The sequence below is a fragment of the Carex rostrata genome, chromosome 35, assembly GCF_964058835.1.
Source record: "Carex rostrata chromosome 35, lpCarRost1.2, whole genome shotgun sequence".
In the NCBI taxonomy this organism is placed as follows: Eukaryota; Viridiplantae; Streptophyta; class Magnoliopsida; order Poales; family Cyperaceae; genus Carex; species Carex rostrata.
The window spans coordinates 382,024-404,374 of record NC_135952.1 but is presented as its reverse complement, the minus strand read 5'-3'; the positions used below and the strand labels follow the sequence as shown (position 1 = coordinate 404,374).

Genomic DNA, 22,351 nt, shown 5'->3' with positions numbered 1-22,351 from the left:
AAAAAATCTTAGCAATCAAAATTGTAATTACTGACCTGAAAATAGCATTCCCCATAAGGATAGTCAGGAATCCTGGAGGTTAGGATATTTAAAAAAAATAAAAAATCAAGAGCATATTGGAATTTTTTAATTGATTAAGGATATTAAATAAAATTGGGTATCTTTGAGCCTAACACCAAAAATAGCATGCATGATCCCAGTTTTGTCAAAGAGGAAGGGATTTATAGTTCCCGCTTCTATTTTTTATTTTTCCTTGTAATCTGGCATTGAGCAGCTCTTCCATCTCCGCTAATGTACCGATCCCAGAAGGTAATCAGGTCGGAGTACAGAGAGAAGAATATGGGTCTGAAATCCGGGTATGATAAGCTAATTAAGGCTTCTCGTTTGTCAAGGCCACGTGTCAAACTGTGGATGTCGCGAGTGGCCACAGTGCTCATCCTGTGGTTGTGTGCCGTGCAGCTTTCTGCCATGGCTGACTTTTGGGGCCCATGCTTGTTCAAGGGATGGCCTTCTTTGATAATTGCCTCTCCTCACTCCTCCTTTTCGGCGATTCGGCTGTTGGCTCACGTTGAAGAAAGGAGTTTTCCACCTAAAAGTGAGCTTCTTTAGATGAATTATTATTCTTTAGTATATTTTTATGTTTTGTATGCTTTGAAGTTGGTATTGTTGTGCTTGAAAACTATGAGGAAGTTATTCTTTATTTTAATCATTGTTTTTTTTTTATCATTATTTACTTATTTTATATTTGATATGCTTATGCTCCTAAACATATTATATGTGCCTTATTGATGAATTTTCCATTCTGAACATTCTTTAATTTTTGGATATTTTGTTGACAAAACCATATAGAACGCACTATAAGGTGCCCTTAATTTAAATTTTTATTGCTGATTTGATGTTGTCTTTTCCCCCGAATTATTTAGAAACATACAATAGCAATGGTTACCTCATGGTTTCATGCAATGGTGGACTTAATCAGATGAGATCAGCTGTAAGTCTAGTATTTAATGCCCCCTAATTGACTTGTTTATTTGAATAACAATCTCCTTAAATTATAATTTCTGATCTGTTACATAATTCAAACAACCTCTATTTTGCTTAGATATGTGATATGGTTGCTATAGCAAGAAGTTTAAATGTTACTCTGGTTGTACCGGAGTTAGACAAGACATCTTTTTGGCAGGATTCCAGGTGAGCTTTACATTTTATATATGATTTTTTGGCCACTGAAGTTGTAAGGACACACTTCACATATGCAAATATTTAAAACTGTAGTGATTTCCAAGACATTTTCGATGTGGACCATTTCATAAATTCACTGAGAGACGAGGTCATAATAGTAAAGAAACTACCATCAAGGTTGAAAAAGCGGTTCGAGCTTGGATTGGTGCCCTCAATGAACCCTATTAGTTGGTCTAACATCTCTTATTACCATGATAAGGTTTGTTGAAACTTCTTGGCTATTAGAAAGTTGGATTGTATTTGATATACTCCCATAGAAATATTTTTTCTTTAATCATGTCTTATTAAATGTAGAAGCCTTTTACATTAATTATTCTTCTGGATTGTATGTACCAATCTTGTTGGCTATTGGTCCCAGTAGTCGATACATTCTTTTTTTTTTGTTAGTAAAGGTTGGAAGTCAAACCATCCAATTATTTAATATCCACAAAGAATTGTCTCTTCTGAATTTCGAACCTGCAACTTCTCACACAGAAAACATTACTACCAAAGACTGATTCTCGCATTTCAATACATTTAGATCTACGTTCTTGCTTTAGGCAATAATTACAAGTTGTGGCAAGTGGTTGTCCTAAAAAGTTTAAAAAAAAAAAAATCGAGCTCTTTGAGTTTCTGCAACTCTTGGTTAACCAATGGTGTAACAAATAACTTTTTGTATTTTACATACACAATGAATTATGGCAATGACCTAGAAAGTATATAGGACTGGTGATTCGGGATCAAGGATGTAGGGTTAGGACTAGGGCTGCTAATGAGTCGAGCCGGTTCGCGAATCAATGAGTTGAGCAGCTCAATATTTCATAATGAATCGAACTCGAAACTAAAAAATGTCCTAACTCGACTTGGCTCACTTTTGAAAGAAAAAAGCTCGGCTCGGCTCGACTCGACTCATGTAAACACTTGGCTCGACTCAGCTCGACTCGCGAGCTCGCGAGTCGGCTCGTGAGCCGGCTCATATTACATATTAAAAAAATGATTATTTAATTATTTCAAAAAAAATGATTATTTAATTATTTTAAAACAATAATTATTTAATTATTTTAAATAAATGATTGAAGTGAGATAGAAATATTCTTGTGACTTTAAATTACATGTTGAAAAATTTTGACTATTTTTTAAAGAAATGATCGAAAGAAACTTGAAAAAAAATGATTTTTTTAAAATAATTCAAAATTCCGGCTGATATTACATGTTGAAAACTTTGAAATTTGAAAAAGAAAAAAATTGAACTCTGTAAAATTTTGAAATCTGAAAATTTTGAAATATGAAAAAATTTGAAATTTGAAAAAAAATTGAAATCTGAAAAAATTTGAAATGTGAAAAATTTTAAATCTGAAAAATTTTTTGAAATGCGAAAAATTTGAAATCTGAAAAAATTTGAAATTTGAAATCTGAAAAAAATTTGAAATGTGAAAAATTTGAAATGTGAAAAATTTTGAAATCTGAAAAATTTGAAATCTGAAAAATTTTTAAATCTGAAAAAAATTTGAAATCTGAAAAATTTTGAAATATGAAAAATTTGAAATCTCAAAAAAAAATTGAAATCTTAAAAATTTGAAATCCGAAATATTTTGAAATCTGAAAAATTTGAAATCCGAAATATTTTGAAATCTGAAAAATTTGAAATCTGAAATTTGAAATCTGAAAAATTTGAAATCTGAAATTTGAAATCTGAAAAATTTGAAATCTGAACAAATTTGAAATTTGAAATTTTTCAAATTTCAACTTTTTTCAAATTTCAATTTGTTTTGAAATTTCAAATTTTTTCAGATTTGTAATTTTTTTAGATTTCAAATTTTCTCAGATTTTAAATTTTAAATTTTTCCTTTTTCAAATTTCAATGTTTTTCAACATGTAATATGAGCTGACATTTTGAAATTATTTTAAAGAAATGATTGTTTTTTCAAATTTCTGTAAATCATTTCTTTAAAAAATAGTCAAAGTTTTCCAACAAGTAATTTAAAGTCACAAGAATATCTCCATTCTACTTTGATCATTTCTTTAAAATAGTTAAATGATCATTTTTTTCAACATGTAATATGAGCCGGCTCGCGAGCTCATGAGCCGAGTCGAGCCAAGTGCTTACATGAGCCGAGTCGAGTCGAGCCAAGTACTTACATGAGCCGAGCTGAGCTGAGTTTTTTTCTATTAAAAGTGAGCTGAGTTAGAGCCGAATCATTTTCCTTCTCTCATTGAGCCGAGCCAAGTTTGAACCGAACCTTAATCATTAGCAGCCCTAGTTAGGACTTCAGCCCCTACGATCTATAGTTAGGAATAATATAGTTAGTATTAGCATTATTCTACTAGAGAGTACCCCTATTACTATTAGTATTATTATTTTATTACTATCTATCTAGACTTTGTGACTCCGGTTGGACTTCATTTCTAGCCTATTCCAACTCGTTTAGGACTAATTAAAGGTTTGGTGGTTGTTGTATGTGAATGTGATGGCTAATGTTTATATTCTGTTATTTTTGTATTGCATAAAACAGATACTTCCATTGATCAAGGAGAATGGGGTTGTACATTTTAAAAGAACTAATTACAGGTTGGCAAACAATGGACTTCCTCCTGAAATACAAAACCTAAGATGCAAAGTAAACTATGGCTGTCTAAAATTTACCCCTCAAATTGAAGAGTTAGGGAAACGGGTGATTAAATTTCTTCATGAAAAGGGCCCTTATTTAGTTCTTCACTTGAGATATGAGATGGACATGCTTGCATTTTCTGGTTGCACCCAGGGTTGTACCCAGAAAGAAGCTGATGAGCTCACAAAAATGAGGTAAATGCTAAACAGAAGCATTTAACTTTAGATGGAATTACTGAATGCTCCAGCCTAAAGATGATAAATTTGTTGTTTTAAAATTTTAATTTCAGATATGCCTATCCATGGTGGAAAGAGAAGGAGATTGATTCGGATAAGAAAAGACAAAATGGGCTTTGTCCTTTGACGCCAGAAGAAACAACACTTGTCTTAAGAGCACTAGAAATTGATAGAAACATGCAAATATACATAGCAGCTGGAGATATATTTGGTGGCTCTAGGAGATTGTCTTCTCTTATGTCATTTTTTCCCAACATGGTTCGTAATTTGTTGGATATTGGTTGTCTCAGTTAAATGTTCTTTTGGATTTCCCTGACAGAATCTAGATTTATGAACAGGTTAACAAGAAGACTCTGTTGAGACCTGATGAGCTGAGGTATTTCCAAAACCACTCCTCACAAATGGCAGCTTTGGATTATTTTGTGTCATTAAAGAGCGATATCTTTGTCCCGACCTATGATGGCAACATGGCCAGATTTGTTGAAGGCCATCGAAGGTAGTAATGATATACTGCAATCTCAAGAAATAAGTTATCTATACACTTCTTCTAAACTATTATCCTTATACAGATATTTGGGTTTCAAGAGAACAATCATACCAGACCGAAAGAATATAGTCTCATTAGTAGATCAGTACAACAATGGCACCTTGTACTGGGATGAGTTTGCCAGTGAAATTAGGGCAGCCCACAGAAATCGAATAGGAATGCCAGCAGTGAGAACTGTGATTCCCCATAGACCGAAGGAAGAAGACTTTTTCTATTCCAATCCACATGAGTGCTTGCCTCATGTTTGATATCTTTTTTTTCTATTCCATTCCAGTTATGGGTCAGTAACCATAAATTATGTCATTGGGCTCCTCATTTGTTTCCTTGTCACGATGTTATTAAAAGGTTTTTTAAGTTCAAACACAATTAATGGCTATAAATAAAAAGAAGAATAAAAATTGAACATACATTTTCATAACTTATTTGTGAAAAGGACTTGCTCTCACAACTGTGATTGAACTTCCTTTTCTCTCGATTTGCTGAATTTGTTTCACTCTTCTTCTATAATGAATAAAGTTAAACCGTTAATATTATCAATGATGTGCTTTTCTGATTATTCTAAAACAATATTTGTTTAAAAGAACTTCATGCATTTAATTACTACTACATTAGTGATTTACAATTATCAATCGTACCTTAAATTTATCTGTACCAAAAAAAGTAAATTAGGTGTTAATTTCCAAACGTCCATATTGATTTCTTCAGGCTTGTTTTTAAGACTCTCCTCATCAGTTGCATATGCTTGGTATGTAGCTGCTGAGTTGGAGCGTCAAATTTTCTCTTTGGTACTTTCATCGTCTTTCAAGTCCCAAAGATCCTGTAAAACGATATATTGTACAAAAAGCTTGCACAAACTTTCATTTTACTAAATAAAATTAGTCCCAAAGATCCTGTAAAACGTCTTTCAAGTCCCACCTCCCTTTTTACTAGTAAAGAGTATGCACATCACAAGTACAAATGTCTATTTGAAAAAAAATATATGTATATATCTTACTAGCACTTTTTTTTGTACTATCGATCATCTCCTTATTATTCTTTGGTACTTGAGACCATGTTTCAACTCCTATAAGTGGAGCATTATGTCGCATTTGTACTACAATGTCATCAATGAAAGATCGCCGATTCGCACCAATTGCACCACCGAGTGTTGTTGAGCATAGTGACAAATCAAAAGTTCGGGTTCGGTTCGGCGAGTTCAAAAATTCGTGATTCGGGTATAATTCGGGTATAATTCGGGAATGATTCGGTACACTACGGAAGCAAAAAAAAAAAAAATTTCAACAGAAAACACAAAAAAATTCCAAAAAAAAAAAAAAAATTCCAAAAAAAAAAATTTTCCCGTTTTTTTCGCGTTTTTATCGCGAATAAAACGTGATTCGCGTTTTATACGCGTTTTATTCGCGAATAAAACGTATTATACGTTTTTCCCCGTTTTGAACGGAGTTCGGTTCGGGAACATCAAAAAAACGTTTTATACGCGAATTATACGCGAATTATTCGCGTATCATGTCACTATGTTGTTGAGAACTGAATTGGGAGTTTCTTTTGGTTATTTGCATGCCATATTTTTACTGCCTTGTAACCCTTAAGTGTTCCTCGTCCTTTTCTTACTGCTAAAAAAAAACTGCATTGAATCTCATGTCGTTATAAATTAATCAATATACAAATACTAAACACCAATATAGAGTTTAATTTGCTATATAGAAATTTAACAAAGAACTGACTAGTTTTAAATCTTAATAAATGTTTATATGATATATAGCTAATGTTTAGAAAATTGGATTTTTATGCTTTTAAAAATAGTAATAACAAAGAGAATAATCAATTAGTCACTTGATATTTGTATATGCTATTAATTTTTATAGCAAGCAAATAAGACAGAAAAAGGTTGCATGCGATAGATTAAAAACTCTAAATGTATATAATAAGAGAGAGAATACCAATTTCTTCACCTTCTCCTACTTTAGCCCGACGAGCATGTGAAGGCTGATTTGGTTCATCAATGAACATGTTGGCACCGTTATAATTTTGTTGAGCAACTGCAAAAGGTCCCCCAATCATTTTTTCAAATCTGCAATTATTTAAACTATGTGAATCTCTATTGAATCTTTTTGGTTAAAATAAAAAGACCAAAATGCAGACTAAATTTTGAGTTTAAACTATTCAAATATCTCGAGGTTGATCAAATGAAGATCTGACCTGATCAGACCAAGTCTAATTCACCTCAAATTCACACTCTAATTTAAAATATAATATTTTGTTGTGTCAATTCAATACTCTTCACAAGATCCTTTTTACTAAGGAAGCAGCTAACAGTCCCCCAACTCCAGTCCCTAAAAAATCTCCGTATATTTTCAACTAATTCTGTAAACATCAATACTAAATCCTGTAAACATCAATACTAAATCCTGTAAACAAATTCAACAAATTCTGTCAACATAAAAACACATGAAAGCTATTAAAAATGCGCGACAGCTGTTAAAAACGCATGACAGCTGTTGAGGACCACCTTCTGTGAACATACACATAGTATCCTGTGAACATACAGATATTATCCTGTAAACATACACATATTATCATATAAACATACACATATTATCCTGTAAACATACATATTATATTTGAAATTATGGCAGTTGTGGCAGTTGAAAGCGCGTCAGAACTAAACTAAAAAGGAAAGGCTTTTATACACGGGGATTTTCGATAGACTGTAGCCCGGGGAACATTACCTTTTCTCTTTTACTAATACTTAGAACAAAAATGTAGAAATAACTTTGTATTTTATACCCGCACTTACCTTTTTATTTTATTCACACCGTATGTCCATATCAAAAGGCTTCTTAATTTAACCAATTCAATTCTTGACCAGTACGTGGAGAACTTTAATCAAACCAATTCAAATTCTAGGAAACAATATACAATCCATTCTGAACATTCTCTAATTTTTGGATATTTTGTTGACAAAACCATATTGTTGAGAAATTAGAATCTTAGCCTTAGAATATTCATCATAGGCATAGTTTGGTAACAAATCAGCTAGCATCCAAATATGGTACCTAGCTTGATTTCTGTAATCATGATATGATTAGGGTGTAATTAATTAGGCAACAGATCTAGCCTAGAGGTGCTACTTTTACCCGATTACCCGGATCCGATCCGGAACCGAACTGGATCCGACCCGGAACCGACCCGGATCCGATTAATTTGGATAGGGTATGGTTTAAAAAATATAACCGATTAAATTATGGGTATGGGTACAAAATTAATAATTTAATATCCGACCCGGATCCGAACCGGAACCGATACTGTAATGGGTAGGATATGGGTATCATTTAATTATCCGATCCATAACCGGACCCGACCCGATACCCGTATAAATACCCAATAAAATATATATTAATAACTCTGCATCAAGTTTTTGTGTTAGATAATATATTTCAGCTGAGCTATAATTTGATAAAACTTAACCAAATTTATGTTACTGTTTTAAACTACCCTTTAATTACATCCTTAACTAGCCCTTTAATTTTTGTTCTATATTATACACATGAGACACATGGCACATGATTGTCAAATTTATTCTTCCATATATAACTAGCTTATTTTATACCTTTTTTCTTCTATTACATTCAATTCATAAATTTTTTTGAATTATAGAAAAGGAAATTATCATCTCTAATATTTTACTTTCTAAAAATTATATCTCCTCCATCCTCCTGAATTCAAAAGCTATTAACAAAAAACTGAATTCAATATTTTTTTGTTACACCATGAGTACTCCAAACAACCAACAACCAACAACCAACAACCAACAACCAACTAATAATTTAGAGTTATTATTTTTATTTTGCTATGTAGCATGATATATTTTATTATTTATAAACATGATTAATAGTATAATTTTTATTTTGCAGTAGTTTTTAATTTATATTGTAATGATTTATTATATGAGATGTTTAAGAAATTATAATTATATTTAAATGTAAATAATTTCTCGAATACTTTGGAGTTGTGATCTATACCCGCTCTGGATCCGGAACCGCCCCGTACCCGAACCGGACCCGATAATCCACAAACAAGTTACGGGTATCTATCTACCCGGAACCGAAAGACTGGACCCGAAATATCTACGGGTAGATAGGTATCCGGATCCGGACCCGACCCGATTTGAAACAAATAAGTATATGGATTGAAATTTGGACCCGAACACTTTTAGGGTCCGGGTCCAAATATAATAGTACCCGGACCCGACCCGACCCGATAGCACCTCTAATCTAGCCATTGTAAAATAGGAATGAGCTCAACGGCTAGTTGGAATACATAGGAATTTTAGGCTATAAATATCCATGTACAGACTATATATAGATGAGAACTTTTCAGTAAGAATACAGTTCATCATTTCTCCAATTCCCTTCTAAAATTCATTATAGTATCAGAGCGGGATTTAATCATGTAAATCACACAACAACTGAGAGGGTCAAGAGCCAACAGAGCCCAAAAAACCCTGATTCAAATAACCATTTCAACACCTGAAATCCAACAAAAAACCATGTCTGACAACTCTAAAATTACCACCATCACACTTACTGGAAACCAAGACTATATTCCATGGGCTAGATCAATCGAAATAGGCCTCAGTGGTAGAGGGAAATTAGGGTTCATCAATGGAACCTTAAAAAAAAAACAAAACCAGCAAAACCAGGGGCGGAAGGTAAGCCTATCAAGGGGTGGCTAAGCCACCCCCAACATTTTCATTTTTTTTTTATCAAGTATATAAAATAATACTTGATAAAAACTTCTATTTTATATATATTAGCTACCCCTATAATAATACAAAATAATCAAAGGGGTTGAATATAGGATAATATATTTTTTCATTTGCTAATTTTTCCAATAGTAAAACAGAAAAAAGAAACTAAAAAAAAGGAAAAAAAAAACATACCTATTACAATATTATCTTCATTAAGCATTTTGGAGAGGTCACCTTAACTATTTTAGAAGGTATTATTGATTGTACCGGAAAACAAGAAAATTATTGGAGAGAGAAAAAAGTGATTAAGAGGTTTTCTGAAGAGAAAAAAAAAATCAAAATTATAAAGGTGAAATTTAAATTGATGTGAAGAACGTAATATCTTTTTTCTTTGATATTAGAGTTTGTTTCTTATTTATCGACTATTTACAAATTTTTAAATTGTTGTTCATTGTAACTTTTAGATAAAGGCTAATTTTAATATTTTATTTTCATACAAGATTGTCTATTATATTTTTATTTTTTTTGTAAAAATAAATAAATTACGATAAAAATGTTCTGTATGGAATTATTGAAATTTTGTATCTAATTTAAATCCAAATAAAATTATCTTTAAAAGAAAGATCTCAGGTTCTTATTGTAAGGTAAATGAAAGCAAATAGTGAAGAAACAATTCTATCTTGTGTTATATAATTTTGGGTTTATATAGAAGTATTTTAAATATGATATTTATTTTGATCAGCCACCCCTATAGTTGAAGTTGAGTTCCGCCCCTGAGCAAAACCAAATGAAGCAACACATGAAGAACAAGCAAAAATAGATGAATGGCAAAACTCAGACCATTTGGTCATGTCAATGCTCATAAACACCATGGATCCTCAAATTGCACTCCTTTGCATGCTTCTAAATTCATCCAATGCCGTATGGGACAAGGTAAAACAACTACACGGCCAACAAAGAGTATGCACATCACAAGTACAAGTGTCTATTTGAAAAAAAAAAAATATATATATATATATAGGATTTGGCTAATATGCTATGGGTAGCTAAGAGGCCTCCCGTGCTACGGCTCAATATTCCACTTTTCAAAATCCTAACGGTCGATCCGAACCGTTCATCTTGTTCTCCATATTAATATGTGTTTGGAGACCAAATTTTTTACTATTTTTTTAGATTTATTGAATATCGCTGTTTTTTATGGTCCAGATTTGTCTGAAAAACAGCGATTTTCAATAAATCTAAAAAAATAGTAAACAATTTCCAAAAAATGTAAAATTTGGTCTCTAAGCACATATTAATATGGAGAACAAGATGAACGATTCGGATCGACCGTTAGAATTTTGAAAAGTCGAATATTGAGCCGTAGCACGGGAGGCCTCTTAGCTACCCATAGCACCGTAGCCAAGTCATATATATATATATATATATATATATATATATCTTACTAGCACTTTTTTTTGTACTGTCGATCATCTCCTTATTATTATTTGGTACTTGAGACCATGTTTCAACTCCTATAAATGGAGCATTATGTCGCATTTGTACTCCAATTTCATCAATAAAAGATCGCCGATTCGCACCAATTGAGCCACCAAGTGTTGTTGAAAACTGAATTGGGAGTTTCTTTTGGTTATTTGCAAGCCATATTTTTACTGCCTTGTAACCCTTAATTTGCTATATAGAAATTTAACAAAGAACTGACGACTTTTAAATCTTAATTAATGTTTATATGATATATAGCTAATGTTTAGAAAATTGGATTTTTATGCTTTTAAAAATAGTAATAACAAAGAGATTAATCAATTACTCACTTGATATGTGTATATGCAATCAATTCTTATAGCAAGCAAATAAGACAGAAAAAAGTTGCATGCGATAGATTAAAAAACTCTAAGTGTATATAATAAGAGAGAGAGAGTACCAATTTCTTCATCTTCTCCTACTTTAGCCCGACGAGCATGTGAAAGCCGATTTGGTTCATCAATGAACATGTTGGCACCGTTATAATTTTGTTGAGCAACTGCAAAAGGTCCCCCAATCATTTTTTTCAAATCTGCAATTATTTAAACTATGTGAATCTCTATTGAATCTTTGTGGTTAAAATAAAAGGACCAAAATGTAGACTAAATTTTGAGTTTAAACTATTCAAATATCTTGAGTTTGATCAAATGAAGATCTGACCCGATCAGACCAAGTCTAATTCACCTCAAATTCACACTCTAATCTAAAATATAATATTTTTTTTGTGTCAATTCAATACTCTGGACAAGATCCTTGAATCCTTTCTACACAAAAATGTAGAAATAACTTTGTACCACATTCATACCCGCACTTCACTTTTTATTTTATTCACACCGTATGTCCATATATCAAAAGGCTTCTTAATTTAACCAATTCAATTCCTGACCAGTACGTGGATAACTTTAATCTAACCAATTCAAATGCTAGGAAACAATATACAATCCAATAATTATAATTTATGAATTTTAGAATATAAAGGAATTACTTAATTATGTGTTGAATTCAACAATAAGACGAATAACTTACATTCTGAGTTTTTAGTCGAGAATTTGTAGGTAGTAACAAAGCTCGCCTTTAACCGGTCTCCTTATTTTGTTCTCTCGCTTGAAATTTGACTTTTTAAACTTCTTTGTGTCAAAAATTTCAACGTAGATGAAAATCATACAATTTAATTTCATACTGAGTTTCTCTCTGGTTAATGATGCGATTTGATTAACTTTCATTTTTGTTATGTGTAAAGCTTGAAGAATGATCATGGAGAAGATGTGATATGTAATTCGACTAAAGAGAAAGAAGATACAGGAAGGAGAAAGGATTAATTTGGATGAAATTTGTTTTCTCTCAGGAGGTAAAACCTTCCTTTGTTAACTTTTTCTTTATTAACTTTATTAATTAATTCATTAGACAGATGTAAGACAGAGAGAGAGTTGTAATTACTGACCTGAAAATAGCATTCCCCATAAGGATAGTCAGGAATCCTGGAGGTTAGGATATTTTAAAAAAAAAAAAAAAATCAAGAGCATATTGGAATTTTTTAATTGATTAAGGATATTAAATAAAATTGGGTATCTTTGAGCCTAACACCAAAAATAGCATGCAAGATCCCAGTTTTGTCAAAGAGGAAGGGATTTACAGTTCGCGCTTCTATTTTTTAATTTTCCTTGTAATCTGGCATGGAGCAGCTCTTCCATCTCCACTAATGTACCGATCCCAGAAGGTAATCAGGTCAGAGTACAGAGAGAGGAATATGGGTCTGAAATCCGGGTATGATAAGCTAAAGGCTTCTCGTTTGTCAAGGCCACGTGTCAAACTGTGGATGTCGCGAGTGGCCACAGTGCTCATCCTGTGGTTGTGTGCCGTGCAGCTTTCTGCCATGGCTGACTTTTGGGGCCCACGCTTGTTCAAGGGATGGCCTTCTTGGATAATTGCCTCTCCTCACTCCTCCTTTTCGGCGATTGGGCTGTCGGCTCAGGTTGAAGAAAGGAGTTTTCCACCTAAAAGTGAGCTTCTTTAGATGAATTATTTTTTTTTAGTATATTTTTATGTTTTGTATTCTTTGAAGTTGGTATTGTTGTGCTTGAAAACTATGAGGAAGTTGTTATTTATTTTAATTATTGTTTTTTTTATCATTATTTACTTATTTTATATTTGATATGCTTATGCTCCTAAACATATTATATGTGCCTTATTGATGAATTTTCCATTCTGAACATTCTTTAATTTTGGGATATTTTGTTGACTAAACCATATAGAACACACTATAAGGTGCCCTTAATTTAAATTTTTATTGCTGATTTGATGTTGTCTTTTCCCCCGAATTATTTAGAAACATACAATAGCAATGGTTACCTCATGGTTTCATGCAATGGTGGACTTAATCAGATGAGATCAGCTGTAAGTCAAGTATTTAATGCCTCCTAATTGACTTGTTTATTTCAATAACAATCTCCTTAAATTATAATTTCTGATCTGTTACATAATTCAAACATCCTCTGTTTTGCTTAGATATGTGATATGGTTGCTATAGCAAGAAGTTTAAATGTTACTCTGGTTGTACCGGAGTTAGACAAGACATCTTTTTGGCAGGATTCCAGGTGAGCTTTATATTTTATATATGATTTTTTGGCCACTGAAGTTGTAATTAAGGACACTTCACATATGCAAATATTTAAAACTGTAGTGATTTCCAAGACATTTTCGATGTGGACCATTTCATAAATTCACTGAGAGACGAGGTCATAATAGTAAAGAAACTACCATCAAGGTTGAAAAAGCTGTTAGAGCTTGGATTGGTGCCCTCGATGAGCCCTATTAGTTGGTCTAACATCTCTTATTACCATGATAAGGTTTGTTGAAACTTCTTGGCTATTAGAAAGTTGGATTGTATTTGATATACTCCCATAGAAATATTTTTCCTTTAATCATGTCTTATTAAATGTAGAAGCCTTTTACATTAATTATTCTTCTGGATTGTATGTACCAATCTTGTCAGCTATTGGTCCCCGTAGTCGATACATTTTTTTTTTCTTAGTAAAGGTCGGAGGTAAGTCACCAAATTATTTAATATCCACAAAGAATTGCCTTTTCTGGATTTCAAACCTGTAACCTCTCACACAGAAAACATTACCCAAAGTCTAATTCTCGCATTTCAATACATTTAGATCTACGTGCTTGCTTTAGGTAATAATTACTAAGTTGTGGGAAGTGGTTGTCCTAAAAAGTTTTTTTTAAAAAAAAAAAAAAATTAGCTCTTTGAGTTTCTCCAACTCTTGGTTAACCAATGGTGCAACAAATAACTTTTTGTATTTTACATTCACTATATGAATTATGGCAATGACCTAGAAAGTATATAGGACTGGTGATTCGGGATCAAGGACGTTGGGTTAGGACTTCACCCCCTACGATCTATAGTTAGGAATAATATAGTTAGTATTAGCATTATTCTACTAGAGAGTACCACTATTACTATTACTACTACAACAACAACCAAGCCTTTAGTCCCAAACGAGTTAGAGTAGGCTAGAAATAAAATCCAATCACAATCAAACAATAAAGATAAGTAATAATGAAGTAGTCATAAAATAAAAGTAATAAAAATAAAAGTGAAAGTGAAAGTGATAGTAATAATACTAATACTAATATTAACTATATTCTACCTAATCATAGACGTCAAAGTCCTAAGCTTACATCCTAGACTCCAACTTCCTACTCCTATGACCTAAGACCTATAATACTATATCTAAATAATCCCTAACCAGAACTAGGTCATAGTTCTGGTACGTGGATCGCTAACTTCCTACTCCTGTCCGAAGCTGACTCCTTAGCTATATTCCACTCCTTCAAGTCTCTTTTTACTGCTTCGTCCCATGTCAATCGTGGCCGACCTCTGCCTCTCCTTTGTGTTTTCGATACGCCTTATAATTCCAGTACGCACCGGTGCTTCGGGAGGCCTCCTTTGGAGATGTCCAAACCATCTCAAACAATTTTGGATGATCTTCTCATCAATCGGTGCTACCCCAAGTCTGTCACGTATATCATCATTTCTGATGCGGTCCCGTCTTGTATGCCCACAACTCCAACGCAACATACCCATCTCTGCTACATTTATCTTCTGAACATGTTGCCTTTTAATAGCCCAACATTCTGCACCATATAATATCGCAGGTCTAATAGCCGTCCTGTAGAACTTGCCTTTGAGTTTTTGGGGGACTTTTCTGTCACATAGAATGCCAGATACCTGTCGCCATTTGACCCACCCCGCTCGAATCCTATGACTAACATCTTCATCAATCTCACCATCACTCTGCAACATCGACCCTAAATATTGAAAGGTGTCCTTCCTCACTACTTGTCCAGCCAAAGTGACATCTTCATCATCTAACCGGACACTGGTGAACTCGCACCTCATATACTCGGTTTTAGTCCTACTAAGTCTAAAACCCTTCGATTTTAGAGTTTGTCTCCACAACTCTAGTTGCATATCAACTCTTATCCTACTCTCGTCGATTAGCACCACATCATCAACAAAGAGCATACACCAAGGGATCTCCACTTGTATGTCCCTTGTAACTTCGTCCATCACCAGGGCAAAAATGTAGGGGCTCAAAGCTGACCCTTGATGTAGTCCGATCTTAAGAGGAAAGTCATTGGTTTCGCTATTGCATGCTCTGACACTAGTCACAACGTCATCGTACATATCCTTGATGAGGGTAACGTACTTTGTTGGAACTTTCTTCTTTTCAAGAGCCCACCACATAACATTCATCGGTACTTTGTCGTACACTTTCTCCAAGTCGATAAATACCATGTGTAGATCCTTCTTCTGCTCCCTATATCTCTCCATAAGTTATCTCGTCAAGAAAATCGCCTCCATGGTCGACCTCCCAGGCATGAAACCAAATTGGTTCTTCGTAACGCTTATAACTTTTCTTAAGTGATGCTCGATGACTCTCTCCCAAAGCTTCATTGTATTACTCATAAGCTTAATTCCTCTGTAATTTGTACAACTTTGAATATCTCCCTTATTCTTGAAGATTGGTACTAATATGCTTCTCCTTCACTCGTCAGACATCTTGTTTAATCTGAAAATGCTATTGAAAAACTTAGTTAGCCAAGCTACTCCTACGTCTCCAAGGCACCTCCACGCCTCGATAGGGATGTTATCAGGTCCCAACGCCTTGCATACTTTCGTCCTTTTTAACACCTCCTTCACCTCAGACTCTTGAATTCTCCGAACAAATCTTCTGTTGGTGTCATCAAAAGTGTCATCCAACTCAATCGTGGTGCTATCATCCTCTCCATTGAATATCTTGTCGAAGTATGCTCTCCATCTATTCTTTATCTCGTCATCCTTCACCAGAAGTCCACCATTCTCGTCCTTAATGCATTTAACTTGATTAAAGTCTCTCGTCTTCCTCTCGCGGAGTTTAGATATCCTATAGACGTCCTTTTCGCCCTCCTTCGTACTTAGCTTCTGATATAGATCTTCATACGCATGACCCCTTGTTTCACTCACTGCCTTCTTTGCGTTCTTTTTTGCCGCTTTGTACTTTTGAATGTTGTCCTCACTCCTATGATGATGCAAGCATTTGTAGCATTCCTTTTTCTCTTTGATAGCATTTTGCACGTTCTCGTTCCACCACCAAGTATCTTTAGGTTCTCGCTTATTTCCTATTGTCACTCCAAACACCTCCATAGCCACCTTTCGAACGCAAGTTGTCATCTCCTCCCACATGCGATTTGCTTCTCCTTCTATGTTCCATGCCCCTTCTTCAATCACCCTATCCTTAAACACCCGTGAGGCGTCCCCGTTGAGCTTCCACCATTTCGTCCTTGTGATTCTGGCGCCTTTGTCCTGCCGAAGACGAAAATCGGATACCAGAAGCTGGTGTTGTGAAACAACACATTCTCCAGGTATCACCTTATAATCTACGTAAGCTCGTTTGTCCTCTCTCATAGTAAGGACAAAATCAATCTGATTAGAGTGTTGGCCACTACTGAAGGTAACTATATGGGATTGTCTCTTTCTAAAGAAGGTGTTAGCTAACATGAGGTCATAAGCTACAGCGAAATTCAAGATCTCTTCTCCTTCTTGGTTCCTATCGCCATATCCAAAACCTCCATGCACCCTCTCAAATCCCCCACTAGTTGACCAACATGGCCGTTAAAATCTCCTCCTATGAAAAGTTTCTCACTACTAGGCACCCCTCTAACCATGCCATCAAGATCTTCCCAAAATTCCCTCTTGGCAGCCTCACTTAAACCTACTTGTGGGGCATATGCACTAATGACGTTCAAAACCTTATCCCCAACTACCAACTTAACTAGAATGATCATATCCCCTTGTCTCCTAACGTCGACAACTCCGTTCTTGATGCTCTTATCAACTAAGATGCCCACCCCATTCTTGTTTCGTTATTTTATAAGAGAATGGTTGGTTTTTTACTGCTAGCTCGCCAAGCCTATCACGAACCCTCTTCCTTTATCCTGGTTTGGGATAGACTGTGCAGAAACTACACAGGCGGAGTTCATTTCTAACCTACTATTAGTATTATTATTAGTATGTCTAACCACTATTACTATTAATATTATTATTTTATTACTATCTATCTTGACTTTGTCACTCCGGTTGGATTTCATTTGTAACCTACTCCAACTCGTTTAGGACTAAAGGTTTGGTGGTTGTTGTATGTGAATGTGATGGCTAATGTTTATATTCTGTTATTTTTGTATTGCATAAAACAGATACTTCCATTGATCAAGGAGAATGGGGTTGTACATTTTAATAGAACTAATTACAGGTTGGCAAACAATGGACTTCCTCCTGAAATACAAAACCTAAGATGCAAAGTAAACTATGGCTGTCTAAAATTTACCCCTCAAATTGAAGAGTTAGGGAAACGGGTGATTAAATTTCTTCATGAAAAGGGCCCTTATTTAGTTCTTCACTTGAGATATGAGATGGACATGCTTGCATTTTCTGGTTGCACCCAGGGTTGTACCCAGAAAGAAGCTGATGAGCTCACAAAAATGAGGTAAATGCTAAACAGAAGCATTTAACTTTAGATGGAATTACTGAATGCTCCAGCCTAAAGATGATAAATTTGTTGTTTTAAAATTTTAATTTCAGATATGCCTATCCATGGTGGAAAGAGAAGGAGATTGATTCGGATAAGAAAAGACAAAATGGGCTTTGTCCTTTGACGCCAGAAGAAACAACACTTGTCTTAAGAGCACTAGAAATTGATAGAAACATGCAAATATACATAGCAGCTGGAGATATATTTGGTGGCTCTAGGAGATTGTCTTCTCTTATGTCATTTTTTCCCAACATGGTTCGTAATTTGTTGGATATTGGTTGTCTCAGTTAAATGTGCCTTTGGATTTCCCTGACAGAATTTAGATTTATGAACAGGTTAACAAGAAGACTCTGTTGAGACCTGATGAGCTGAGGTATTTCCAAAACCACTCCTCACAAATGGCAGCTTTGGATTATTTTGTGTCATTAAAGAGCGATATCTTTGTCCCGACCTATGATGGCAACATGGCCAGAGTTGTTGAAGGCCATCGAAGGTAGCAATCATATACTCCAATCTCAAGAAATAAGTTATCTATACACTTTTTCTAAACTATTATCCTTATACAGATATTTGGGTTTCAAGAGAACAATCATACCAGACCGAAAGAATATAGTCTCATTAGTAGATCAGTACAATAATGGCACCTTGTACTGGGATGAGTTTGCCAGTGAAATTAAGGCAGCCCACAGAAATCGAATAGGAACACCAACAGTGAGAACTGTGATTCCCGATAGGCCGAAGGAAGAAGATTTTTTCTATTCCAATCCACATGAGTGCTTGCCTCAAGGTTGATATTTTTTTTTGTATAAATTGATCTTTATACTTGATGACTAGAGATGCATGTATAGTATCATTATAACTTTTTTCTTAAATTTAAGGTATTAGGGTTATTCTTTTGAGAGAACTCGGTTGGTATACTCTTGTATAGAGAGAGGAGATTGGGAGGAGAGGAGGGGGCAATGAGTTAATTATTTTAAAGTTTACAATACTGGTTCCATCTTATATTTTTCTTGATCTGTTCCTCTGATCTCTCAAATATTATTTTTTTTCATGTTAAGAGCATATTAATCTGTCTTACTCTTTAAGCATCTTAGCTTTCCTTGGCATCAAAGGAAATATGATTCTTTCTGTCACTACTACAAAACTGCAGACTTCTAACGGTAACAAAAAGAGCATCTAATAACGGTTTGTCCACCGCTAGTAATTAATTAACACAATAGAAGAAGAGTTACAAACCACTATAAGAGTACCACCCTTTTCTGACGGTTATGTACTTGACCGATAGAAGAGGATAGCTCTTTCTATCGATTACAAGAACATAACCGATAGAAGAGGTAATCCAAATAAATTAATAACAATGAAAATCATAAAAACAATGAATACAATTAGTAAATTATATGGGGGTCAACTATGATTGAAACTATGATATTTTTTTCTAAAAATTTATAAAATAGCATGTTAAAACACAATTATTTGAAGTATAAATGGCAATGTTATCAGAACCGGACCGGAAGTCAACCCGATAATTCTCTGGTTTAACGGTTCACTGGTCAGACTGATGGTTCAACCGGTTTGACTGCTGATTTTTTAAATACTTACATATTTATTTATAAGATATAATTATTATTATAAATAATTATGTTTTATGTAATAAAATTTCCAATATACATATTAACAATGTACTATAAAAGTAAATTTATATATTAGAAATAATTATTTTTATTAGAAAATAATATATCTATTGTAGCTCAAATGTAGAACTTATTGTTAGAATTAGTAAAATAATTAAATAAAATATTATGAAATATTTTTTTCATCGAAGAAATTTTATATTTTATACTTCATAAATAAATTGAATAACTACATAAAAATTATTTAGTTTTTGTGATCAAGTGAACCCCTAATGATCCATATTATAATTAATATTTAGTTTATAAAAAAAATAATTGCAACAAATGTTAGATTATTCTTAAACACATAATTATTTACAAAAGTATGTTACAAAATATAAATAACTACACAAAGTTAGCCACAGAATAATACACATCGGATTCCACTTTTTCTCCTAAAAAATTGTTACATTTTTCTCCTCAAAAGTTGTTTCTTTCCATTCAAAATTGAAAATAGTCACATGACAATAATAGACAAAAAAACCAATATAAAACCTGTTTTTTTTTACTTTTACTCCGGTTTTTTTTACTTTTACTCCGGTTTTTTATATAAAACCGACCAGTTTAATTAAATATATCCGGTTCTATTGTATATCCGGTCCAAATAGCAAACCAAACCGTAAATGGGGTCTATTAACCACCGTTCATCTCAACTAAATCCGGTTTATTCCGGTCAAACCGGCCGGTCCGGTCTGATTTTGATAACAGTGATAAATGGGGTCTATTAACCACCGTTCATCTCAACTAAATCCGTCCCTGGTTAAGGTACTAAACAGAGGTAAAATAATAGGGTGGTAATGAGAGATGAAAAGCAAGATTATATTTTCTGTTTTTTCATCTTACCAAAGAATGTTGAAGAGAAATAGAGAATGATATAAATATAGAAAGGTGAAAACGTCCATAAACATTGAATACCAAAAAAGGAAATGCATCTATGTGATGCTGTGACCTGTGAAGATATTTCCTATTAACTCTTTGTTATAACTCACAAGTATGAATATAAAAAAGGAAACGCATCTGTTTGATGCTGTGAAGATATTATCTATTAAAAGAGTTATTGATGAAAAATAAATTATGTATCATAAAGAGAAACAAACTACAAATAGAGTAGGATTAAAATCTATGTTACCCTGACACTCCTAGGAAACCATCGTACCCGTGTCCGACACGTATCCGACACCGACACGCCTCTGACACGCGTACGATACGTATCTGACACGCCAGATGGCGTGTCAGGTGAGCTGGCGTGTCCCTACCTGCCTGATACGGTCTCCGACACTTGGTTGACCCCTGCCGATACGGCCTGACACGTTTGATACGGACTGGACACGCGCCTGTGTACTGTGAGCCGCGCCCGCGCCCGTGGACCGAGATCGTGGACACCAATCCGACCCTGTGGACCGAAGAAATTAACCTGCTGGCGGGATTCGAACCTTGGATCTCTCATTTGAGAGTCAAAAGCTTTATCCACTACACCAAACATTCATATATATTGTGTTTTAGCAAGTATAATATTTAATATACTTATATGAAGTCTTTATTTTCTAAACAAATTTAATTTAAGTTATAATTATCTAAATACAATATATATAAATTAATAAAAAATAATATATATAATAAACGTGTCGTGTCCTAGATTTTTTAAAATTGCCGTGTCGCCGTACCCGTGTCGTATCCGACACGATACCCGTACCCGTATCCATGCAACATAGATTAAAATTCACTATTGATTTTGTGCTCCAATCATGTTCTACATTATTTTCTCTATTTTCATAGTCCGAATAGTCGTTCGAATCGCTCAACACGATCTTCATAATAAAATGTGCTTGATCAAATTATATATATATATATATATATATATATATATATATATATATATTTAGAATTTTTACAAATTTTTAGATAAGTACAAAAATACTATTTTCGGAAGATTCTAGACAATCAAAAGAGTGATTTTGTATTATACACAGATATATGTTTGTAGGTTTTTTATAAGAATAATTATTTCAATCCCCACACTCCAATATCCGCATTGTACCCCCATCTCTTAAACAGATTTTAACTTCCAATAAACTAACTTAATTAACTAGTTTAATTAAATTTATTCACAGCACTGTGATCTTCCAAGTTTAATTAAATTCATGGGTATAAATACTTGGAGGACAATAAATTAATACTTGCAAATTAAGATATTAATACTTGCATGTCTAACTTGATATAACTATATAGAAAGACCACTTAAACTACATGGGAGAAGAATCATACACGTTTTTAAAGGTGGGTTTTTTTTTTCAATATCTTCCACATTTCTCACGTTCTATAAGAAATTTTGCGAATCTAAAACCATGAACGTATTCTACGCAATTATCTTTCAAATGAGATCCATAATGACGTACTTTCGAATTCATCGTCACACAAGTATTTATACCTCATTGTGCAAGTATTTATACCTCATCGTGCAAGTATTTATACCTATACTTGTAAGTATTTTATCCCTAATCGTGGACCCCGTATCTCCGCATCACATTTCCCTAATCGTCCATACGTCAACCTTTTTCTAACAAAAATAGTTGACCACATAGGTATAAATACTTTTAAATGTCAGCAGTGTCATATGTGAAAAATACTAGGTATAAATACTTGTAATACTTGATATTAATACTTTTAAATGTCAGCAGTGTCATATGTGAAAAATACTAGGTATAAATACTTGTGTGA

The 22,351-nt window shown here is 33.7% G+C and overlaps 2 protein-coding genes across 2 annotated transcripts; both read left to right on the top strand.

Annotated features, from left to right (window-relative positions):
• Nucleotides 1–375: 375 nt before the first annotated feature.
• On the top strand, nt 376–4,861 carry LOC144549295 (rhamnogalacturonan I rhamnosyltransferase 1-like). Its single transcript, XM_078298014.1, has 8 exons — nt 376–595; nt 924–991; nt 1,103–1,191; nt 1,276–1,441; nt 3,735–4,024; nt 4,120–4,324; nt 4,405–4,562; nt 4,636–4,861. Exons 1-8 carry the CDS (start codon nt 412–414, stop codon nt 4,859–4,861), a joined length of 1,386 nt encoding a protein of 461 aa, XP_078154140.1. The 5' UTR covers nt 376–411.
• A 7,770-nt stretch (nt 4,862–12,631) lies between these two features.
• Nucleotides 12,632–18,755, top strand: LOC144549294 (rhamnogalacturonan I rhamnosyltransferase 1-like). The gene is made up of 8 exons (XM_078298013.1): nt 12,632–12,884; nt 13,211–13,278; nt 13,390–13,478; nt 13,565–13,730; nt 17,629–17,918; nt 18,014–18,218; nt 18,299–18,456; nt 18,530–18,755. Exons 1-8 carry the CDS (start codon nt 12,632–12,634, stop codon nt 18,753–18,755), a joined length of 1,455 nt encoding a protein of 484 aa, XP_078154139.1.
• The last annotated feature ends 3,596 nt before the right edge of the window (nt 18,756–22,351 follow it).